The sequence below is a fragment of the Mirounga angustirostris genome, unplaced genomic scaffold (genome assembly GCF_029215605.1).
Source record: "Mirounga angustirostris isolate CCGP_5_RB_7025 unplaced genomic scaffold, mMirAng1.0.hap1 SCAF_6, whole genome shotgun sequence".
NCBI lineage: Eukaryota > Metazoa > Chordata > Mammalia > Carnivora > Phocidae > Mirounga > Mirounga angustirostris.
This window is the reverse complement of record NW_026991714.1, coordinates 63,645,609-63,664,295: the sequence shown is the minus strand read 5'-3', so window position 1 is coordinate 63,664,295 and position 18,687 is coordinate 63,645,609. Positions and strand designations below refer to the sequence as shown.

At 43.6% G+C, this 18,687-nt stretch overlaps 1 protein-coding gene across 2 annotated transcripts; it reads right to left on the bottom strand.

The window, feature by feature from the left end:
- Positions 1 to 7,594: 7,594 nt before the first annotated feature.
- On the bottom strand, positions 7,595 to 16,082 carry LOC123846304 (cytochrome c oxidase assembly protein COX20, mitochondrial). 2 transcript variants are annotated; one of them, XM_045877586.2, is made up of 4 exons: positions 15,954 to 16,082; positions 8,683 to 8,797; positions 8,497 to 8,560; positions 7,595 to 7,857 (listed from the first exon to the last, which is right to left on the bottom strand). In XM_045877586.2, the coding sequence occupies exons 1-4, from the start codon at positions 15,993 to 15,995 to the stop codon at positions 7,719 to 7,721; spliced, it is 360 nt and encodes a 119-aa protein (XP_045733542.1). In that variant the 5' UTR covers positions 15,996 to 16,082; the 3' UTR covers positions 7,595 to 7,718. The 2 variants fall into 2 exon arrangements, with proteins under 2 accessions (XP_045733542.1, XP_045733543.1); XM_045877587.3 differs by lacking the exon at positions 7,595 to 7,857 and having other exon boundaries at positions 8,516 to 8,556.
- Positions 16,083 to 18,687: the final 2,605 nt, after the last annotated feature.

Genomic DNA, 18,687 nt, shown 5'->3' with positions numbered 1-18,687 from the left:
GAGTAATGGCCAAATAACACTTTGGTAGATTGTCATGCCTTGTGTAGCCCAGAAAATTTGGGGAAGAAAGGGGAATAGATGGAGATACTGTCCAGGAAAACATTAAAAATTCCAGAAGCAGTCTACAGATAGAATTAATATGTATGGAAAGAAATAATTTTAGTGTTTTAAGAAATTCAGAAGAAGGGAGTGTAGCAAATAGCAAGCAAGCGAAAGGGAGAAAAATAAGGAATGCCATTTGGCAGAGTAAGATCTGTCAATGAGAAACTTGGTTTAGTCTTTGCCCCTCCTCTCGCCTGCCTCTTTCTGTGGTAAGCAGACACCAGATAAACTAAAGACGTGGTTCTGAGCATGTCTCAGCTACGCCTGTGAGACTGCGGTTGCTTTGAGTGGTGCTTGCCCCAGAAAGTTTTTCAGGGAGTCGAACCGACCATCCTGAGTCAGGTGTTGGGTCAGATTGGTCAGCTGCAGTCCGGTGAAAACAGCATGAATAGGTTAACCAGGAAAGAAGGCAAAACACTTCCAAGATAGAAATGAAGTAACCCATGCTGTCCCATAGAACATTTTCTTTGTTGCTGGTAGGTTACATCTTGTCACTCCTCTCTGGCCTTTGACAGAGGGCTCTGGCTTGGACCGAGGAGGCCAGGACTAACCTCTGGCCCTGATACCCAGGTCTGTCACAGTAAGATGAAATCTTAGAATGAAGCATGAGTTAAGTCAGTCTGACATTGAAATGACGAAGCCATATTAAATGCACAAAACAAGCTCACATTTGCCTAGGGTAGATCCTGTCCAACGGTAAGGACAATGAAACTAGAGGTCCTGAGCACTAATGAGGTGTTGAAGCTTCTTAAAAGACCGTTTTCTTTGCAAAAGTACTTAAAATTTTTCCAGGAAAGTATGTTTTTCACCTTCTGGAGAGTTTACATTCATGGACAGATTATGTTCTGTATTTAATGTTTGCATCAGTTCGAGTTGAATGACTTGTTTTTCTATAGGTTAATATAATTGGCTTTTTATCCTAGGATAATTTAAGTCCCATTGCACAAATAAAAATGAAGTATTTCATAGCTTTTTAAAGCAGTGGTACAGACTTGTCACATAGAGACCTGATGATAGGTCTATGGGAGTCTATCTGATACTTTTAAAAAGCTGAAACCAGAATAAGCTGCTACTGAGGAAGGTGTAAATCTATGTTTTATAGCCCAAGTCTTAGTTTCTGATATTAAACATACATGTGCATCTTAAAAACAGTTTCCATAATTCCCTCTTTACATGTAACTATAAAATGTGTTTTAAAAAGTGGGTGGAACTTGTAGCAGAGAATGATTCTCCGCTCCCACCCCCCAGAATATTCCATGAAATATTGTGGAAAGATGAATACGGTATTTTTTGTAAAGCCATTTTCTCCTAAATTTTTTTAAATGGTTTGAGTCTAAACTTTGTTGTTCATGTTTCTGGGGCTCTGAGAGAAACTTGGTTTCAGTTTAAATGTTTTTAGTAATGGTAAAAGCAAGGATACGTAGTGTTCCGGCCTTGGCAATAGGTTGCAGTAGTTACGCACAAGCTTTAAAGGATATTAAGTTAGGGTTACCTGCATTGGCTCTCCCTAAATAGCAATTTGGATTTATTAGTCAATGGAGACCAGTCTCTTCAAATCATTAATTGCCTAAACTTATTTAAAACTACAGTGCCCTTTTGATGTGGAACCTTTTGTTGGGATAATTTTTAGATTTGAATCTTCTTTTTAGCCCTACTGTTGTCCAGCTGCTTCTCTACTAATTTACTAACCTTGATATTTAAAATAAACCCTTCAGAATTATTTTGGAAGTGACCTAAAAGTGTGCTGATGGATACAGTATGTATCTCTTGAGAGTGTGGGGTAGGACAAAAAAAACCCAGGATCCCCAATATCCTAACATTCCAAAGTTTTTGTATATGTGAAGTTGAATAGTTGAAATAACCTACCTTAATAGTATATTTTTACTATGTTTTGCTAAAAACATGCTATTTTATTTGGTGGTCACACTTTGGTGATTTCAACACGTGGACAGCTGGAGCCCCCCAAAATAAGAGTGCTTTAGATAGGTGGGTAGTAAGGATGTACTGTCCCATCCTAACCAGTTGACTAAAAATATAGGTGATTGAATATATTTAATTAGGTTGCCTAAGGAACTTAATTTAGTCTGTAAGGCTTAGTAGATTGTAAAATATTACCATTCATAATGTTAACCTAGAATTACTTTTAAAATGTGACACCTGTGTATCTCATGAGGTTACGTTGGGGATGTGCTGTCCATGTGGAAAGCTGAAGAAGGACAGGTTTTTGGCATGATGTAGATAACTGGGGAATTTTAGTTGTGATTGTAGATCAGTATTTGTAAGGGAACAAATGGATAAACTGCTAGGCCAGCACATCAGTAATCACTGGTTAGGTAAGTTATTGAGACAAGGACCTTAACTATGTGCTTAAATTTGTATTTACTTAGTTATTGCCTGGGAATATTACAATTGTTTTCTCCCTTCTCATGCCAGGATTCAACATATACTTGCATCTTGACAAGGAACAGGGGTTTTCCTTTTAGACAAAGCTGGATCTTTGGGTATGAGAAACAATATTCTATAGTCAAAGGTGTTGAGATAATACCGTCTAGGTAAATAGAGCAATGTCTTCACGGAGAAGTGGACTATTTGCTGCGCCGTAACCGAATGCGTTGCGCACCTGTGGTGTAGCTTGGCCTGCGCTGCTGGCGGTTTTGCAGGGATTAGAGGCTAGAGAGCCAACCTGTGTAATAAACACGGAGCTGTGGCTGATGGCATGTGCTTTCCTGCCATTTCTGTAACAGTTCGTGATCTTAGAGGAAGTAAAGTCAGTTTTGTACAGTAAAATATTCTGTACTTGTCAAGCACTTGAGAAGCAGATCTACAAATTCGCATCCGCGAAAAAATTAAGAAACAAAAGCCAAGAACAATGAGATGACCAGTATAGTCCGCTAACCTGTGACGTAAAAGCTTTGAAGAATTAGGGCATGCAGAGAGAAGGTGAGGTAAAATCCATACTTCTGAAGAATGGTTGGGGTTTATTGAATGGCAAGTAACAGGTAGCTATTAATAGAAGGTATCCTTTCTGTTGTCTGTAGTTAAGGGAGTGGGAGCATGGTGGTCAAGTACAGTAAAAGGTTCCAACTTAATATATATATTTTTAAAGTAATAAAGCAAAAAAAAAAATGCTGATTTAAATTTCATCTCCTTTTCCTTAGTCTGTCCATGTGAATGTGCTGTGTGGAAGAGTAAAAGGGCCCAACTAAATGTGTTCCAGTGATTCCAATAGGTATTCCAAATTAATTGCTGCTTGTACATTTAACACTTGTTATATTGGGCTTCCAGGATCACCTTAATTAGAACTCCCTTATTTTAAAAGGATGGGAAAAGGAAATAAGTGGTAACCCAGATTGGGTAGATTGTATAAACAGGAAAAAAGGTTTTCTAACTTTCCTTTGCATACCTGAAATGTGAAATAGTTGGTGTAATGTTAAGCAGTTGGCGGTCCTCTATGCCTAGGTTTAAGACTATGCAAATGGAGCCGAATCCTTGTAAGGTTCTAATGGTTCAAATTCCTTGTTTTAACTTTTTGTGAGACCCTCATTTTAATACTTCCCACTTGCAGAGCTTAAATACTTTAAATACTTTAATGCAGAAAAATGAATCTTAGATACCTATGTCCTTGTTTTTCCCAGCCTTCTGTGTCTATGCGAAATGCACAAATACTTCTTACTAGCTTATAAACACTTGGAAACTAGATTGAGAGCCTTTTGGAGAATGAGGAGACAGGACTCCATTACCAAAAAATCAACTATAGGAAGTAAATTTAAATTGTAAAGACAGAAGGAAGGGCTCAGTGTGACCTCTGATTGTGCCTCCAGAGCATGTAATTTCTCATTGCCCTGAAGTCATTTAAAGACTTGGTAAGAAGCTTAGAGGTAATCTATTCTTCCCACCACATACTCCAGAATAATGTATCTTGGTGAAATGAGAGGACCTGGGTGCTATACTGATTTGAAATGTAGCTGTCAGGATTTGAATACAGTTCTGTGTCAGCTAAAAATCCAGTGGCTTCTGAAAGAGCAGACCGCTCGGTTTCAGACCAAAAGGTAAAAATCATAACTATTTTGTTCATTTGAGGGAAAAAAAAATGTTAAAACTAGAAGAACATCGTTTCAAAAGTAAACTTTGAATTCAGATGGCAAAGCATAGGTTTCATTTCCTGTGATTTGTCCTCACAGTCTAAAGGGAAGAAACATTTCTAGGGAAACTGATCCATTAAGAAACCAGTGTTTGCAGATTACTTTGATTTCCTAAGGACAGGCCATCTAAGGTGGTTTAACAGATTTTGTTAACTTGATCTAAACTTCTAAAAAGGGGGAACAGTAGAAAACCTTTCCATATTCTTACCTGCTTATAATGTCTCTGGTAGTTTTGTCAAGGTAGAAATACTTGGGGAAATCATCTGCATTCTAGAAAACTGAAGAGAAAGGCAAATGTAGTTGTTGAAAACTACTTGCAACACAATCTGTAGTGCTCATGTTACAAGCTTCAAAATGTAACACTTTTTTTAAGACCTTTGTAGTAAGTTTTTGTCCCTAAAGCTTACTATTTTAAGAGAAAAAGATGGAGCTTATTGCATAAAATAAGCTGTGTAAGATGCCAGTATTTGGGTGGTAGAGGATATTGGTATGTTGTCCTAATTGAATGACCAATGGACCCTTTTAAGATGATTCCAAAAAATATTCTAGAGGACCATTAAAAATCAGAATTCTAGCAATGGCTTTAACTTTTCTACTTAAGATTTTGTTTACCCAAGTAAAGTACATATATATATATATATATATTAACATGAATTTTAAAGGGGTGCCTTGACCCCCATCCACTACAGATTTTTATCTAGGAATAGAAGGATTCAAACCCTATTTGATCCCTAGCTCTTTGCTGAAAAGTGCATAAACAGGAATCCTGAATTTATTATATAGACCTCCTCGCATTATATAATCGAAGCAAAGGGAAACCAGCGATGGAGTAGAGGTACGTAGACTAAAAAGATGCTTGCGAATCAAATGATGGTATTAGGAATAGTTAAAATTTTTTGTTGCCAAACTCGGTCATTATAAATCACAAGTCCAAAGAAAAGCTTTAGTTAATTTTAAATTCCCTGAGGTCCTTTTACTGTGATGGAAAAGCCAAGTAGTCAAGGAAAAAAGGGAGGGGTGAGGGAAGGGGGAAATGCATAGAGCACTAGAAAGATTTAACAAAGTATAATCGATAAAGCCACAACAAGTTTTAAAACTACTAATGACCACAATTCTATTTTAATCAGCTATTTAGCTGGTATCTACTGCTATATCACCTAGTGTGAAGTTTTGGAATTAATGGAACAATGAAAGAAGCAGTGCAACTGGAGGCTCCCAAGTGGGCACAGAAGGTAGGTTACTCTTGCGGTCTGTGATGTGGAAAGCATGTTTGGATGAGGGGAACCTGGACTCTGTCTCCTTGCTAGTGAACATTTAGTAATACAGTTCAGCAAACATGCATGGACGGTTTCATGCCAGACACTTGGCTGGGAATGTAAAGCTTTAAAACGGAGAGTTCTTGATGAGAAACTTAGGCTCCACTTGGAGCACAAGTCCGCGACCAGTGAAGATGCCAGCTAGTAGCACGAGAACCTAAATGAGAAAGTGATCCTCCTTCCCAGAGGCTAGTGAGCAGGAGAAGGGACTGGGAGAAGCAGCAGGAGGAAGGCACTGTTAAGTGGAATGGGAGAGTTTGAGCAGAGGCTGGGGGTGCATGGCAGAGGGGATGGGCACAGAGTTCACACAGTTTGAGCTTGGAGTTGGGTGGCGGAGTGGAAATAGATTAGGTTGGAGGCTACGAGTGGAGGTATGAAGATCTGTTCGGGGGCTTTCTGGGAGGTGTCCAGCAACACTGGCCTAGGGACCTGGAGTGTGTTCCATAGCCCAGTAATCTGTTAGCGCATTTTGTAACCTCTTAATAGTTGGGGAAGAAAATAGGTATTAATAACCACATAAACTTACTAAATGATATTTTAAAACTTATCCAAGTAAGTATGTCACCACTTTGTTTTTATCCAGGTCTCCAATTTATGCAGTCATTCTGCTGTGAAAATGAACTAACCTTGTTATTGGTGAAGGCCTTGGAAATTTTTGCCAGCCGAGAGAGAGGTTTCTCTTACTCAGGGTAAGATGTAATCACAGTGTGGGAGAGCTAGGCGGGAATTCAGTTAACTTAATCCAATTGCCCAATTTTATACTTTGCATCCATTTGTAAACTGAAGCTGAGAACCTAAGTGGCCTGCACAAACAGCTTGTTAAAGATCAGGTTTGAGGAGTACTCCTCAGATTCCCCCGTACTCTTACAGATACGGCGTTGCCTCTTAAAATACAAGTACTGGTCAATTTGAGTAACATAGACTGGACTCAACTCTGACTGTGTCAGTAGAGTATACAGATGGAATGGTCTTGGAAACTGCCTTTTCTTTTCTAACAACCTTTCCTGATTACTGTCCAAGTCCTACCTTTGGTGGCTACTAGATGATGAGGATCCATAGAAACGTCTCGGGGCATGTGCTTGACAGCGACAGCCCATGCGCCGTGCCCCTCGTAAGGACAACTACAGGAAAGGCGGGCCTGGGAGGGAAAACGGGACTGAGCATGCACTCCCCACTTACCCCTTGAAAAGTCGTAAGAGAACACAATAAAACTTGAGGATAGCTTCACCTTCTCTGGCTGACCATGATAAGTAATAGGAGCATTAATAATGCCGGAATCCTGTCTGGTGGTCTTTTTTCATTATCATTTCAAAACCAGGAACACCTCTAGCTTGTGTTTTGTGGTATATTTTTTTCTTAGGAAGTAATGTTGACATTAAAACAAAAAAAAATTCATTGCTTTGGAAAGGGGAGAGTGTTTTTCCTGAATGAATAAATGCTATAGGTTTGGTTGGGTGCCTTGTTTGCCTCTTTTAACGGCAGCGGATTGAGTTATAAATGACAGACTTACATTATTAATGTAGTATTTGTGTGATCCTGTGGTGGTTTTGCATCAAACAAGTTCTGAAAATACTTATATATACCATGTGTCTATTTAAATTCCATTAAAAAAAATTAAAACACTGCATACATCCAAAGAAATTCAGAGCATTTAAAAACAAGGTTTACTTTCGGGTAGATCACCTACCTGTTGTAAGAAATGGAAGAATAGGGTCAAGTGGTGAGGACATTTTTAAAAACAGCAATTTGCAAAGTCAAAAAATCTATTAGTGTTATGTCTTAAAATAGCACTGACTTTAGAAATCAGGAAGTATTGCCTCATTTTTAACAGGGTGCAGTAATACAATTGTGATTTTTGTTTTTAAGGTGAGTTTGAAAATCCAGCTGAGAGATTGTTTCTTGAAATGCCATTATTTACACTCTCTTCTCAGAAGCACTGAGTCTGACAAGGCACCAGATGCTTTGCTGGCAGTAGGTCAAGGGCCAGAATAAGCTTGTGGACATTCATACAAGTGTTTAAAAAGAAAACAAAACTACAACCAACACATCTTTTATTTACTTGATTGAAAGTCTAATGGTACATACGAGGTTTAATAGAGTTGCCCTCCATTTTATTCACACTGACTCCACAGAGTTGTATCCTCAAGCTTGATTCCGCTCAGCTGCTGTTCTTGCTGGGGCTTTGTTTTCTTTCAGGGTCAAGGTGGGTACTTTCATACAAAATCTTATTTTTAATTCCATCTCTGGCAGTTCTTTCCTGGATTCTTAGCTTCGCATAATTATACCTACAATGGAACCTTATAAAAAAACACAAATGAGTGATTTTTAATACAAATTTCCTCTAGAAGCCAGTTTGAAATTTGTAGTAACAAAATTTAAGATGCTTATAGATGACTACCCCAAGATTTTTTGAAAATACAACCATTCTAATTTGGAGTGCTATTTTGGGGTGGTTTGGTATCAGAAATACCTAATTATTTGGTAGGTTTTACATAAAATGAGGCTTTGAATCACCTCTAGCTTAGTTTTACTTGTAGAACCTCATCCAGTGGAACCATATATACACTGTGTACTCCTGGCTCTGGCTTTATTTTGCTCAAGAAAACACAGGAGATTCATGCATGTGTTTTGTTAGTTGTGAACACATTCTTAAAAGCCTTTTCAGATGTGATGTCAACGAGCAAGAAAGAGCATCAGGGTTGAGGCCTTCCTAAATAAAGTAGAAGTCATAACTTGGTATTGATGAAATTCCATGCATTCATCTGCTCATTTGACAAATGGTATACAATGTGTCTACACAGACATACTTAAAAGAGGTTTCTTCCTCACTGTTGGTGGGGGGGCAGGCGGTGGGAGAGCGATTGCGTGAAAAGAGCATGTGTTTGAAATACATCAATCTATCATGATCCTGGAACTTCTTGAATTAGTACACGTACCAGCATCCTAAAGTCACCAGGATAAATCCTCCTACTCCAACGTCACATGATCTTCTAATCCTACCTGTCAAAAAGCATAACCACTGTAATTAAATTCTACATTACATATTAGTCCATTTAGAAAATGTTCATCATACAGTCCATTTAGAAAATGTTCATCATACATAGAGAAAAACAGATACTCACTAGTTAGCAAAAAATGTCCAAGGCCAGCCACAACAGATCCTAATGAACCATACAATATCGAATCCCGTGCACAGGGAATGTTTTCAACATCTAAAATTCCTAGGAGTTTAAAGGGCTAGGATAAAATGAAAAGAATAAGGAAATATTTAATTTCAGGGTGGTGTGGCAAAGAGTATATGCTAGGTGGTAGCCATAAATCTGTTTACCATCTTTGGTCATCTGGCTTTGGCCTACAATCTGTATCTAAATGGGAAACCTTGAGACTCTGACCAGAAAACCCCATAACAGCAGGGCAGTTTAAACCTAAACCAATTAAATTATGGTGTTAATACTGCAATTTACTAATTGGTCTGGGAGTAACAGCATATGCCATTTTATGAGCCCTTTAAACATCTGTATTGAAATGATCTTGGAAATCTGGCTATCACTGAAATTAAGCACCACAGTTCTTCCAATTTGGGAAGCATAGAAGGGGAAAAGAACTATACTAACCATGTTTGCTTGTAATAGTATAGTTTGACTTCAGATTTTATTGGTATTAAAAATGTGTGCAATCTCTCTGGTCTGTTTCCTTAACGGTGATAAGAAATTGCACTTGATTTGATTCTTTGTTGATACATGGCAGCTACACCTAGGGGGGGTAGGGTAGGTGTGACGGGAAAAGCTGGAAATCCAGAGTTGGGTTTTTGTGTCTGCTCTGCCACTAACTGGGATCACTTGTAGGATATGTATTTTTTTAATCTCCATAGCCCTCCATCTGTAATGAAAAGGCATTGGGCTAGGTGGTAATTTAAGTTCCTTCAAGTGCTAAAACGAATGATGCTTACATTCTTTCACTGCAGTCTTCGTGGGATTCATGGACTTGATTTTCCTGATTTAAAAAAAGGTACTGCCAGCTTAAGCTTCACATGTTTTAATGTGAATGTCAAATGGAACTCTGTTTTAGGGGTCTGGGAGGACAGGACACATTTTTTTATAGTCACACTTGTTTCACTGGCATTCCTATTAATAAAGGACTTAGAAAACTTAGACTTTCTTAAAACTTGATTAAATGCAAGTTTTCAGTAATGTAGCTTTTTTAAAAAAGGAAGCCAACTTGTCCATTTAAAGGTTTCAATGAATAGTAATATAGCATGAAGGCAACCTTGCTGAAACGGGAGGATTGTATAGGATGAGGGGACACTTAGAAAGTAAAAGGGGAGATGGGAGGGGGGACTGGTTAGCCCGGTGATGGGTTTTAAGAAGGGTGTTCCTGATTGTATTTGTGTTAGTAATTTTTGGCTCAAACTGCTGCCGGAAAAGACAAAGTGTGATTTGGTCCATAATAAAGCAAAGATTGTATTCTCTTGATTATTCTATCCCTCCCCCCTTTTTTTTTTAACTTTTGTCTCTTCCTTGTTCCCCTCCCCGCCCCCCCCATCCCTAACATTACTTGGTGGACATAGCTATAAAAGCTCTTCACAAATCTTAGTAACAGGGGGATTTAATTATGCTTCTAGGCAAGAAACAATCAGCTCAAAAGCCAAGCTGAACATAGTCCTGGCAGGCGGGAGGGTTGTGAGCCACTCAGTGGACAGCTGGACTCCACATTCCAGTCCAGGGCTAATGCACCCACCTTCAGAGCAGCCTACTTTCCTAGGGGAAGGCTGGAGGTGATGACTAGTGCCCATTTGAGGTCTAAAAGCAAGTGAGAGCAACACCTTCCACCGGCAGGATAGGCAGTTCCACCGCAGGGTAGGCAGTCCTGATGGCTTTCACATTTGGGCAGGGGGTCATTGGGCAGGGGGTCATTAAGTAGAATAAGGAACTACTGGGCTGGCCACCGCACACCTCACACCATGGCTTTTTTGTGTGGATTCCCTTCCATAACGGAGTCCTAGTGTGACTCCAGGATATCCCCGAATCTGCAGACATTTGTGGGGCACTTGGACAAAATGCTATTAACCTCAGTTCTTTACAAAGTAGAAAATATACTTGCCAAATAATGAAACAGTGCTGCTCAAGTCAGCTAGGAGACCATCTTTCTCAGTTTGGAGGTTTTCAAATCTACCCCCTCAGATTCTGACTCGGGTCTGGGACGGGCCATGGGGATCTACATTTAGAAAATTTGAGGGCTTCCCCCCCCCCCCCCCACGAACCTATCAGATTGAGGAAACAGGTTTTAGATACTGTTCAGAAAAATGTTTCGGGGCGCCTGGGTGGCTTAGTTGAGTGTCTGCCTTCGGCTCAGGTCATGATCCCAGGGTCCTGGATCGAGCCCTGCTCAGTGGGAAGCCTGCTTCTCCCTTTCCCACTCCCCCTGCTTGTGTTCCCTTTCTCGCTGTGTCTCTGTCAAATAAAATCTTAAAATGTTTGGGGTGCCTGGGTGGCTCAGTCTGCTAAGCCTCTATTTTTTGGCTCAGGTCGTGATCTCAGGATCTCCAGCTATGTGCTCAGCATGGAGTCTGCCTGTCCCTCCCCCCCAGTCAGAATCTTTAAATTTAGTTTTTTAAAGGTGTTAAAAAATAATCAGCTTATTGTGGGGTGTCTGGGGGGGCATAGTAGGTTAAGCGTCTGACTCTTCTGTCATGATCTCAGGGTCCTGTGCTGGAGCCCCAAGTCCGGCTCTGTGGCCGAGAAGGCAGTCCGCTTGAGATCCTCCCTCCCTCTGCCCCTTAACCCTGTGCGCGCTAAAATCTTTAAAAAAAAAAAAAAATCGCTTTTTAAGGAAAAAAATGCCTTAACAGAAGTTACATACGCTTTTTAAAACGGAACCTTTTAAAACCCAACATGTGGATACAGGCAAGGATGCTGCTGCCAAACATTCTCCATTACATTTATCAGCACCGCATCCAACAAAACTGGTCTTGTGTCAGCAGTGCTGAACTTGAGTAACCAACACTGGTCTAATTAAACAATTTCCTGATTTAGAGGTGGCGGGGCGGGGGGGGGAGGGGGAGGCTGTTCGTGCCAGACCCATTACATCCCTTGTTCTCCACTCTCAGCCTCTCATGTGAGAACACCTCTGAGCAAGTGCAGGTTAGCCGGAACCCCCAAAACCTGTTCTTTCCACTGTCACTTAACCCTTTGGTTTGTTCATAAATGAGAAAACCAGGGCTCGGGGGAGACATTTTCCAAAGGTCACACATTTGGGGTTGGGGGGGCAGGACTAAGTACATGACCGTGTATCTGCAATTCGTATCAAGACTGGGGGTGGGAGGCGCCTGGGTAGCTCAGTTGGTTAAGCAACTGCCTTCGGCTCAGATCATGGTCCCAGGGTCCTGGGATCAAATCCCACATCGGGTTCTGCTCAGCGGGGAGCCTGCTTCTCCCCCTGACCCTCTTATGCTGTCTCTGTCTCAAAATCTTAAAAAAAAAAAACCAGTAGGAATGCACCGACTAAGAGCATACTCTTCCCTTCACTAGTAGAGAATTCTCAGCCTCCTGGTAAAGTTGGGAGTTTACAGATTACTTAAAAGCAAGTACAGGAAAACTAACGAAGAACCAGTCTTAAGCACATATAATATTAGAAAGTACACTGAATTGTAAGACTCAGAAATTAAGAGTTCAAGCCATAAATCCCTTTTAAGTACTTCCATTTATGACGTTCAAGCATTTCACATTTTTATTCCCTACGTAATCTGCAACCTTATATGTTTAACTTCTGCCGTTAACAAGCTTAAGGCTTAAACTAAGGAAATTTTAGACTTGTTAACTAAAAATTAAGATTTTTTAAAAATGTAAACTACACCCAACATGGGGCTCAAACTCACAACCCCAAGATCAAGAGTCCCACGCTCTGCCAACTGAGTCAGCCAGGCAACCCATGAAATTTTTAAGCTTAGATTTAGAAAGGCAGCTGTCCCAGCTCACCCTGATTAAGATGCTCAAAAGATTTCTAAGCTGGAATACCAGTTTAATAATTTAAGAAAATAGACTGATTTAGAGCCACCCCATTTCCCACTGCCAAACGTCTCTGCATTAGTGTTCATAGTCTTTGCTCTTGGTGCACAGGGCCAACTGGCGCCCCCCCCTTTTTTTTAAGATTTTGAGAGAGAGCATGAGTGGAGGCGGGGGAGAGAAGACTCCTCTAAGCGGGGAGCCCAGTGCGGGGCTTGATCCCAGGACCCCGAGATCATGACCTAAGCTGAAGGCAGACGCTTACACGACTGAGCCACCCAGGTGCCCTTGGCCCTCTTCCTATTTATTTTTTTAAAATTTTATTTGACCGAGCGAGCACGCGGTGGGCAGAGGGAGGAGCAGCAGGGAGCCCGACACGGGGCTCGATCCCAGAATCCTGGGTTCATGATCTGAGCTGAAGGCAGATGCTGACTGACTGAGCCACCCAGGCGCCCCCAGCTCTTCTATTTAAACCTAGTCCTAACTGCAGTTGATTCCCCTGGAGGAGTTTGTTTCTAGTTACTCCTTTCCTCATTTGCACTATTATTTTTCCTCTCCAGTATAAATAAAAACAAAACTACTCGCTTAACACTCCTTCCCTCCACAAACCTCCTAAGCCACTATCCCACTTCTCTGCTCCCTTAAACTGCAAAACTAAAGTTAACCTACGTGTTACAAGCCTCTCCTTCGTTGAAGTCCCTTCAAAGAGCATTCATCCCTACACCACTGCAGCAGCTTGGTCGAGACAGTGTAAAATCCACCATACTTTCCATTAGCACACATGGCACAGATAATCATGTTTTTGAAACATTTTCTTGGCTTCAAAGAGGACGAGGCTTCCTGGTTTTCCACCTCACTGGCCATTCCTGGCAGTTTTGCAGCTGTTCCCTCCTCTGATGACCTCTCAGGTTGAAGAGTTACCCTTGCCCACTCAGAAATGTAGGCTTTCAATTAAATGCCATTTACATGATGATGCCTCCCAAATTTGCAAATCACACCTAACCTCTCCCAAGCTTTTGTCTCCTAATTCATCAGTCTAGCGACACCTTTTGTACGTCAAAAAAGCGCCTTGATTAGAATTATTTTTCAGGCATCACTACTCAACCAATTTGCAGACCAAAAACTTAGGAGTCATCCTTGCTTTCTTCATCAAACCCATGTCCAGTGCATCAGCAAGTCTGGGATACACCTAAACCAAATACATCTTGAACTAAAACACTTCTCACTTCCGCTGCTACTACTTCCAGGCTACCATCATCTCTCATAGATCTTAAAAGCTCTTGATCCCACTCAGATAACTAGATCATTGTCCTTTGAAAACCCTCCATGCCTTACAGCTGTTGGGAAGGCCCTGCACAACCTGGCACCCACCCTCGTTTCGTATTTTTTTTCTCTTGTCCTCTAGTCTAGGAACAGTGGTTTCTCCTCTGGCAAGTTGGTTGATGGTTACTACCTAGCACATCCTGCCTTTCTCCAGGATCTCTGCCTGGTTGGCTCAGTAAATGAAATTCTCATTCCCTGTTTGATTCCTGCAGTAGAATGTGAGTTCCACAAGGAATATTTTGCCTGTTTTGATCAAGGCTGTATCTTTAGCTCCTAGTTTAGTGCCTCATACTCATTAGATACTCTACTTTTTTGAATGGATTTATTAATAAATGTAAAATTTACCTACAGCACTTTCCTGGTAGGCATGTACCAAATTTCATATTTTAAAGTTTCCTGGAGAGCAAAGAATGGGAGCAAAGAGTTTTTAAGGGTTAGTTCTATCAGCTTGATAACTTCCATTTTTACCTTAGGTTTGCTGATGCTAATAATCCCTGGTTTGCACCGGAATGATCACTGAAAAATTCTTTAAAAACTGCAGGCTTCCTTTTCTGACATTACCCTGGGCTACTAATTCAGTGATAGCTTATGTTATATAAATTTTATAATCCCTTGGTGAGGTTTGATAAATACTAGTATTTCATGAGCAGTATGTTTACAAGCTTTTTTTGTTTTGTTTTTTAACCTCGCCAATCTGGTAGCGCTCAGTTTTAGGGCTTGTACCTATCCATTTCACCAACTACAGTATTTTGTTTTACTCATGATGGACCAAATAAGTCAATATTATTATTTCATTCGATTTTTAAAAAATTTCCAACGGCTAAACCATACTTCTGACCCTTAAATGACGGCAGTTATCTCCTATCAAAGTTGACAATCAGATACAAGAGAGATAAAAGCCCCGTTTAACCTCCCCGTGTTTATATAGTTATGGTGCCTCTTGAAATAGACAATTTTAAGATAAGGGTACACTTGGTTACATTAAGCATATTCCAAGTAGTATATGAGTCATTAAAAACAAAAGGCACCAGTAAGTGTCGGAACTGACACAATGTGTTTTGATATTAAATCTGGAGATAACTTATCCAGTATTTGTTCATATTAACCATTTGATCTTGGCCAAATTTAAGTGGAAAAGTCCTCTGAGAAGCAGTAACTCTGAATGAGTAGGAAAATTTCCAAGCTGAACAGAGCATATCCTAAAACTGTGTATTAGGAGCATTCCGGCACACAGTGGGTCTTGAGTAAATAGTTGGATGTTCATCACTGATCCAATCAATGTTAATATCTCTATAAGGTTACTACTGAAAACTGTTTTCTTCTATTTTCTGAACATCTGTTACTTGTTCAGCACTGAGGTTATAAATTGGGTTCCCTTAAGGAGCCCAAGGGGCAGAAGACAGAAATCGGGAACTTGCTGGAATGATGCAGCTGTAGAAGGCGCCGGGGAGGAGAGGGAACAGTCTACTCTGGGGAGTCAGGGGGCCCCTAGGAGAAACCGCCCTCCCTTCGTTGCCCACCGTCTCCAGAGCCTCTACAGAGTAGAAGAGCCGGACACAGGCTGACAGGGGCTAGGTGAAAGGCTTTATCGTCCAGGCCAAGGAATTCGGGTTTTATCCGGGAGCAACGGGCTGTGACGACTGGATCTTACGCAGAGGTGAAATGGTGCGGTTTACAGGTTAGCGCACACGAAAGGGAAAAACCTCGGCCTTTACATCCGCTCCTCCCGCTCTGGATATGCACTCCCCGAACCGAACCACGTTTTCACCGCTCGGCAGCACTTCTGCGTCCCTCGGGTGTTAAGTGCTGACAAGGATACCGCATCAGCCTGTCCTCGGGGAGCTCGGAGACCACGCTTCACCGGCACCAGCCCTTCAGCGCACAGCTCTCCTGCCCGGGGCTCAGTCCCCTCCTCCCCCTAGTCCCGGCGAGGGACCTAAAGCGTGTCGGGTCTGGGGGACGGGAACTGCCTGGAGCCCGCGACGCCGGAGAAGCCAGGGACGCGGCCTCGGCCCGAGGTCTGCAGCCCGCCGCCCGCCCCCGGCCCGAGCGCCCCGCCGCCCCGTTACCTTCCCCTTGGCGGGCTCGCCGGGCTCCGGCGCAGCGGCCATGGGCTCTGATGGGTGCCTGCGGCCCCGCCCCGTCCGCGCGGCGAGCGGAAGCCCCGCCAGCCCCGCCCCCGTGCGCCGGCCGCCATTTTAGGGAACGTGTCTGCGTCTCCGCAGTGGCCGGGCTGGGCCGTAGCCTGGACTGCGGGGCCATCTCCTTTGTTCAAACTAACGGCTTTGCCGCCTTCTCCACAACGGGCTCTCCGCAGCTCGGGGGACCGGGGCAGAAAGAGGAAGACGGCTCGTGAAACACCCCGCACCAGGACCCTCGACGGGGCGGGGGCGGGACAGCGCCCTGGCGCCTCGAGCCTGCGCCGTTTCCCGCCCCAGCCCCCTCCTTCCGCCCCAACCGCCATTTCTAACCGTCGACCGCGGGCTCGCGCCCGCGTGCCTGAACGCCCGGGCGCGCGCACGGGGCGGGGCCGCGACCGCGGCCGTGGCGGGGGGAGCGGGCGCGCCGCCGCCGCTTTGTCCTGCGCGCGGGCCCGGCGGCCGGGTCGGCGGCTCAGCCCGCCGCGAGCCCTGGCCCACCGCCCCGGAAGTTGGCCTGCGCTCCCTCGCGGCCCGCGGCCCCTGTGTGTCCTTTGTCCTTCCGGCCCCAGGACGAGCCCTGGGTGCCTCCTGCAGCTCCACCTGGCGCCGGCAGCCGAGTAACCCCGAGCGCCAGCCCCGTGCACTTCGTGGTCCCGCGCCCGCCTCGCCGCCTCCCCTTTTCGGTCCATGACTTAGCGGTTTTAAAAATAGCGCCGCCCCGCTCGCCCGAAGGAGACTGGGGACAAAATGGAGGGAGCGCTCGTGGGCGGACGTGCGTCAGGGCGTGCGGGCCCGAGCGGGGTGGGAGGGAGGGTGCGGACAGGGGGTCCGGGGCGGAAGAGGCCGGGCGGGGGCCCTTGCCCGTGCCTTTTGTCCACCCTCTGGTGAGTGCCCCGCCGTGGCCGCTCGCCTCCCGTCCTCTGCACCTTATGTCGCACGGCCAGCCTTTGTGCCCTTCCCGGTGCGCGCCTCGGCTTGCGTCTACGCGGCGTGCGCGGCGGCCATGTGGCAGTCCCGGTCGCCTGGTTCCGGCTCGCGACCTCGCCTTCACCTGGCACCTTTCTGCCGTCCGGGTGCGGTGCACGGTGGAGGGCTCGAGCGTGGCTGACGATCGGGTTTGCCGAGTGAGTTGCTCGGGGGAGCTCGGACGGTTCGCACAGACTGCTGTTGCACGTCCTAGGGCCCGGAGGAAGAGGCACCCACCCCTGCGATCCCGCTCGGGGGAGGGGGCGTTCTCCCCGGCACTCCCGCGCTACGGTGCTTTGAGCTCTGGGTCTGGAAGGTGATATTCCATAAAGGAGGGAGGAGTTCTTGTGCAGTAGTTCCTAATCACGTTGTAAAGGAAGGAGAACTGGAAAAGTACCAGGTGACACACATAAATCATCCTGTTTTGTTTCTTATTGTGCCTTTGAAGATTGTAAACCTGTGTTTGTAAAAATTGTAAACTCATTGTCATTGAAAGTATTTTTATGTTATTTCTATTAAAAGTTTTATTTTCACAAAATCGCGTAATACTTGCATGTTTGTTTTTCACAGTTTACAGAGAATGGAAAGTAAAACATGTTTTCCACTCTGATCCCTCCCTTGTCCCCTAAGGTACACTCACCAGTTTTGATGTGTCTTTTTCCAGACTGTTCTTTTTTCTCCTTTTTTCTTCACTGAAACAATGTTGGTATTTAGGATTAAAAAGCGGAAGTCTCTCCATGCCATATCTGCCCCTCTTCATGCGTACGTATATGTCTGTCTATGATACACATGTCTAATTATGCACTATGTGATTTGCATTCAGTACTTTTTACCATTTAACACCGTTGGCAATATTTTCATGCAAGTACCTGTAGATTTTCTTACTCATTTTAAAGGCCGATCATCAGGCCTTCATCAAACCTCATCTTCCTTCTGACTGACATACGGAAAATTTCCGTGTTTTTTTTTTTTTTTCCACTAATCCCGTCCCCCCCCTCCCCCAAATCTTTAGAAGCATCTTTAGGCTTCTATCTCTGTGCACATGTTCGAATATTTCTGTAGGATGGATTTCTGGAAGTGGCCTGATCCAAGGGATCACATTAAAAAATTGAATACTGGGCGTCTGGGTGGCTCAGTCATTAAGCCTCTGCCTTCGGCTCAGGTCATGATCCCAGGGTCCTGGGATCGAGTCCCACATCGGGCTCCCTGCTTGGCGGGAAGCCTGCTTCTCTTCCACCCCCCCTGCTTGTGTTCCTGCTCTCGCTATCTCTCTCTCTGTCAAATAAATAAATAAAATCTTAAAAAAAAAAAAAATTGAATACCTACTGCTAAATGGTCCTCCAAAATACTACCAATTTACATTCCCAGTGAGAGGGTATGAGAGTGCCTGTTTCCTCTTTTAACCTTTTTAACACTGCTTGTTATGTTTTAAAATTTCTGCGGAGGGTGCCTGGGTGGCTCAGTGGTTAAGCAGCTGCCTTCTGCTCGGGTCATGATCCCAGGGTCCTGGGATCGAGCCCCACATCAGGCTCCCTGCTCCAAGGGAGGCCTGCTTCTCCCTCTCCCACTCCTTGCTTGTGTTCCCTCTCTTGCTGTGTCTTTCTCTGTCAAATAAATAAAATCTTTAAAAATAAAATTTCTGCTGATCTGATGGGTGAAAAGTGCAATCTTAACTGCTTTAAACTTCACTGATTAC